The sequence below is a fragment of the Sinocyclocheilus anshuiensis genome, unplaced genomic scaffold, assembly GCF_001515605.1.
Source record: "Sinocyclocheilus anshuiensis isolate Anshui unplaced genomic scaffold, SAMN03320099.WGS_v1.1 scaffold1034, whole genome shotgun sequence".
Taxonomy (NCBI): domain Eukaryota; kingdom Metazoa; phylum Chordata; class Actinopteri; order Cypriniformes; family Cyprinidae; genus Sinocyclocheilus; species Sinocyclocheilus anshuiensis.
Genome location: NW_015538015.1, coordinates 695,837 through 702,026, shown reverse-complemented (window position 1 = coordinate 702,026; position 6,190 = coordinate 695,837). Strand labels below are relative to the sequence as shown.

The 6,190-nt window shown below is 35.9% G+C and overlaps 1 protein-coding gene across 1 annotated transcript in view; it reads right to left on the bottom strand.

Moving 5' to 3' along the window:
- Positions 1 to 6,190, bottom strand: part of LOC107678383 (wings apart-like protein homolog) — a 104,464-nt gene that overhangs the window by 5,938 nt on the left and 92,336 nt on the right. The window contains exons 18-19 of the mRNA XM_016473623.1: positions 3,719 to 3,807; positions 2,670 to 2,765 (exon numbers count right to left, since the gene is read on the bottom strand). Coding sequence (XP_016329109.1) covers positions 2,670 to 2,765; positions 3,719 to 3,807 — 185 coding nt within the window. The remainder of the gene's footprint in view (positions 1 to 2,669; positions 2,766 to 3,718; positions 3,808 to 6,190) is intronic.

The window sequence follows — 6,190 nt, the reverse complement described above, 5'->3', positions numbered from 1 at the left end:
TGATTATTTCATTTATTCACTATACTATTTACTATTAATGTCTCATTTCAGTTTTAGTTTGGCTCTAGTTTTGTATTTATTCCAGTTTATATGAAAAGGTTCATGTAGCGTGGATTAAAATTCATTTACAGAGTAAATCCTTTTCACTGAACACGTTAAAAATAAGTTTGAAAAAGTTGTGGGAAGCATGGTGGTGGTGACGTTGAAGGCGAGCGACCATGGTGGTGTAGTTCGTTAATAGCCTAAGTTTAGCTTTTAAGTTCTGGCGCTTTTATTTAGGCTTCAAAATTCATAAAAAGTTATATTATTTTGTGAAGATTATCCTGATGGACAAAACGTGTACGTTTCATGAACTATGGTTGAACATAGAGCTTATTTTTTGTGATAATCCAAAAGCCTATGGAAAAATCCTATAGGCTTTTTGTCGAGGGAACCAGTGCAATGCTAACAGCCGATCCGCCTACAAAGTGATGTCATAGTTCCCCCACTCTATTACAGAGTAATTTACACAAATAAATGCTATTAAGTAACAATTACTTTCTATAGGTTTAGGGTTTGGTTTAGTTAGATATCTGTGGAAAATCCTTCCACCTGTATCAGATCTGTACCGTCAATTGACATTTTAAAATCTCGTTTGAAAACATATTTGTTCTCTATGGCTTTTGATTGTTGAATTTTGGAAGTTGTACTTTGTTTTATCTTTCTTTGATGTTATCTTTTATTTTGCCTGTTATTATTGATTTTTGCCTTTTTGCTCTGCTCTTAATATTATTGTACTTTCACTGTAGAGTCCTTTGGTCTACAGATCTCTGTGCACAAGAACATCTAGGCATAAAAACAATTTTTTCCCCCCATGCCATCTCCAGCTTAAACCGCTAACGTAGCAATTACCACCAGTTTTTATTATTGATTTCTCAGTACCTGTGAAAGAGGCAATAATTAGATATTATGTAAATACATATACGTATTTTATTTATACAGTTGTATATATACAGCACATAATGCACAAATCTGTACATAAGTCTTCTGTTCCAGATGTATGCCACATTATTATTTTTTATTTTTTGTTCTCCAACTTTTTCCTTAGTCTTATTTATTTAAATATTTTTTCTGTTCTCAAATCATATATGTATGTATACATGTACCAAGAGCTCCTGAAAAACCACAAACAATTCCTTGTGTTTGCACACACTTAGCGAATAAAATCATTCTGACTCTAGCCTAGGTTTAGCTTTTTACTTCTGCCGATTGTATTTAGTTGGGTCAATTTGCAAAGATTCTCTTAATGTGTAAGCAGCAAACTTCTGTTTGTCAGAGTTTTTTTTTTTCCCAATAAAAAAAAAAAACAGGAAAACATTCTATTGGCTTTATGTCGAGGGAACCAGGCTGATGCTAACTTCCAGGACTGCTTCCATGTCATCCCTCACTCTATCATTCTATTAACACAGGGATAGGCAAAGTCGGTCCTGGACAATGTTCCCTCTAAGCTGCACACCTCTTACGCCGCGAGTGCGCAGAATAAATAATATGTCACGCACAGGACAGAAGCAAAAATGAGTTGGGGAAAGGTTGAATTCTAGTAAATGTAAAATAATTCTCGGGCAAACCGCTATTAGAACCAGTGAATGCGGTTAACAGGTTTCACAGAAAGAGAATGATGTGCGCCAAATGAGTCGCTGTAGAAATCGAATACTTTAATGGTTGCAGATAAAACGGCTCAACACGAGAGTCAACGCAAACGCAGTGACGTGAAATAAAACGTCATCATGTTTCAAAGAAGAGTGGCTTGATTAAGTGGTGGAAATAGTGGATGATGGGCACAGAACGGTAACAAAACTCAGACATTTACACAGTTACACGGCTGTAGTAGTGTGCAAACTCTAGGCTACTACATGGAGATGTTAATATAAGAATTCACATGTTCAAGTTTTTGGAAAATATTTATTGAAAATATTATATTATATTACATTATATTATAAGCCTAATAAACAATTGTTTCATTTTTTCATAGCTATATTATATTACATTATATTACTATAAAAAATTTTACTATTCTGTGTGAGATTTTTTTTTAAATGATTTTTTAAAATAGAATTTCTTGTTAAGTAACACAGCACTGTAAAAAAATGTTTTATCAGGTAACCTAAAATGTGCATCATTTAGTTCAAATATATAAAATATAAATCAAATATAAATAGCACATTAAAGTTAAAAGTTACACACTTTTTTTTGTGTGTGGTGTAACAGTTCTGGTATACTTTGGTATTCTTTATATATAAAGAATGTTTTTCCTCAGGTTGCCAAAATTTCCGCCCAATAGAGAACATTTTTGCTCTGCAAGCAAACAATTTTGAGGGAACATTGGTCCTGGAGTGCCGCTGTCCTGCAGAGTTTAGCTCCAACCCTGATCAAATACACCTGAACAAGCTAATCAATGTCTTCAGGATTACTAAGGCTGCAGGCCGGTGAGATTTTATTTTCAGGGTTGGAGCTAAACTCTGCAGGACATCGGCACTCCAGGACCGACGTTGCCTATCCCTGTACATAACAGTGATTTAGAAATTGTTTGCGAATAGTGAAATTTTGCTGTATTGATTACTGAAATTGATATTGCAGAAATCACAATATAAGTCACCCTATACTGGTCGATCGCTAACTCGTGTACTTACTGTAAGGTTCATGAAATTCAAGAACTTCTTCAGCATCTCTGTCATGACTGAAAAATCCCCTTTTGGCAGGTTTTCCCTCACAGTAGTCACATTCATCTGAAAGAGAGAGACAGCATTAGCCGCTCATTCCTCCCGTGGGGTTACAGTGCACTTCAGGCCTGCGCTGAAAGAGAGTCTGGAGATTTTTAAGCAAGTTTCTGTTGATCAAAGCAGCAGAACTCCATCTCTGGCCATCACTTTTTCAATGCGCTTAGAGTCTCCATGGTGCTCAATCTTCAAAAACACATCCAAATCAAATATTTCTCTCCTTCTAAATGCTCTGATGCCCCCTAACATGAATCTAAGCTGCAAACAGGACGATGGGCCTTCCTAAAGAAACCCTATTTTGAGTCAATCTGTTTTTCTAAAACAGAATCAAACTTGACCTTCAAAGTGTGCAAACATGAATCCAAAAGAAAAAGTGGGTGAAATGCCATCTCTTTTTGTGTCTGCATCTGGGCCGTGTTTATTGGCGAGACAGATAATGGCCGTGTACGTCAGTCAGAAAGCAACAGAGTGGTATGAAAGAGAAACAGAGGAGTCCATTACAGCCGATTCTGCAGCCCACCTATTAACGTCCTGAAAATAAATCCATTAATACTACCAGACACAACACGGGCAGCTTTCTTTTGATACCTGCCCTGAAACTTGAAAACTGCAATTTAGACAAACAACACTCAAACCCAGCAAAAGCAAAGGAATATTATCAATAAAAGCTCGGTACCAGTAAACACTGTGCTCTTATTGGGCTAGCCTGGGTTTGTCCTGACCTTAGTGACTGTGGCATCATTCCACTACTGAGGGAACAAGCGAGCACTTGTCGAGGACATAAAGGGTATCTAGATGGATGCTAGTAGTCTTGGCAGAGCTAAATGCATACCCGACATTAATAATATACAATACTATTTGTATTTTATGAGGAAAACACGGTTCTGAGCAGACACAGACACAAGACATAAATCAAAGATACAAAATAGGAAACACTGACATGAAGTGAATGTGTTACTTACAGGGCTCCCCTGGCACAGACAGCCCAAAAGCAGTGCAGTGTATGACGCCACAATACTGTCCTCCATGTGCTTGCCAGCATGCTGAAGAGCTGGAGAAGAGAAAAAAATAAATAAAATCAAATGACAGATTACTTAAAATGGGAATTTTTCATTAATATTTGAATATCCGAGCTCATAAAAGGAATATTATATTATGCTTATTTAAATGAAGTCAAAATGAATGTAGATTTCATTTCAGAACATTTTTCATTACACTACCCACCAAAAGTTTGGAATAATTACGATTTTTTAATTTTAAGTGCTTTTGATCATTTAAAAAAAAAAAAAGTAACAGCAATACAAAACAGTCATATTGTGAAATGTAACTATTTAAAATTACAGATTTCTATTTTAATATTTTAAAATGTCATTTATTCTTGTGGCAGCAGGAAGCAGCCATTACTACAGTCTTCAGTGTCAGATGTTTAAAAGTAACAATAAAAACATTCATAATGTTACAAAAGATTTCCATTTCAAATAAATGCTGTTCTTTTGAACTTTTCATCAAAAAGTCTGGAAAAAAATATCTCAGTTTCCACAATTTTAAACAACAACAACAAAAACACTGATAATAAGAAACATTATTACTGATGGATCACCAATAATAATTGATAATAATTGAGCACCAAATGAGCATATTAGAAAGACTTCTGAAGAGTGGAGTAGTGGCTATCACAGGAATAAATTACATTTTAAAATTATTAAAATAGAAAACAGTACTTTTAAATAGTAATATTTCAGAAACATTAAAAAACTTAGTTATTCCAAACTTTTACCAAAAAGTATTGAACAAAAATCCTTTAATCTCACGTAGAGTAAGCAAACACCACTAATAAAGCAGACTGCCCCACTTATTGTACAGAACGAACATGAAAACTTTATATAATGGTTATCGTGTTTATACTGTTTCTCATGTCCTTTTTGAGACAACCAAACGTATCCACATGCTCAGATGGAAGTCTGCTCCTTAAGCCCAAAGTGTACTTCGGTTTTTATGTGAGGATCAGTGTACAGAGCGAGTGACACAAATTTCATCACTAGAACAGTACAAGCTTGACTTGGTTTTGCACTAATCAATTGTTCCACAAGGTGGCGACACTGGCCCGGGCTGTTTTTAATCACAGTAGAAAACGAAACCAAAGCAACGGAACAAGAGCAGCAACAAATACCGGAGACTGCAACAACAACAGACACCCGCATTGACAAGCACTTGGGTGAGAGGGTTATGAGAGCCGCAACTTTAGTTTAAAAGAGTACAAAGACATTTTTATAGGTCATAACCTCTGGAGAAAAAGAGAGCAGGCGCTGGACCAAGATGAAGCTTTCTAGAGCGCATATGTTGACTGCCTGCATTCACACACGCTATCAAATGGAATATACTTTGAAAGGCTGCACGTTCGACTGTAAGCATATGCTAGCACCCGCATAAAAAACTGAAGTATACCTTGGACTTTAGATAGGGGTGGGGGAAAAAATCGATTCAGCATAGTATCGCGATATTTTCCACGGCGATACTGTATCGATACACGGACGCCAAATATCGATCTTTTATTATACTATTTGGTAGAATAATAAAATCAATTTCTTTACAGTCCACTAGATGGTGGTGTTGAGTTTTTTTCTAAAATCCTTTAATGCACGGCAAGCCGTTGATTATCTCGCTTATTATTCCATGGTCATTTGCCAAGTTATAGACAAGTTAAAACTAGTATTGCTCTTTGCAGTGCAATATTTGACAGAATGGGTAAAAATTACGGTTATTTTTGTCAGTTACAGAATTATAGAATTACAGAATTATAACATTTATTTGAATTAATTATCGATCGTTTGTTCGAGAGAGAGAAAGATGACAGTTGTGTGTGTGAATTACCTGCGTCTGTGCGTCTCTCTCTACAAACAATGAAGCTGTGAGTTTAGTTACTTAAAGATTTTACCTCCTTGTTGCTGAGGAATATAATGCAGTGATCCAGTATCTAAGCCATTTTATTAATAAAAGTAGCGGGGCAGCGTTGACAAGTTTATGTTGGCCTAGTCCTGAACGTTTCTGTGTGCGCAGCGGGATTTCTCTCTCTCTCTCTCTCTCTGTCTCTGTCTCTGTCTCTGTCTCTGTGCAAGTGATGTGTGTGTGCGTTTGTGTGTGTCAATTAAAGCAGCGGCGCATTGATATAGAACGGTGATTAAACTGACTTGGAACTACCTGTGCATTAAACGGTTTTAATGCATACCTGCCAGCCAATCAGAATCGAGTATTCAGAAAGACCATGGTATAATATAATATAATATAATATCCTGAAATCATGGTTTCCACAAAAATATTAAGCAGCACAGCTGTTTACAACATTGATAATAATACAAAATGTTACTTGAGCATATTAGAATGATTTCTGAAGGATCATGTGACACTGAAGACTGGAGTAATGGATGCTGAAAATT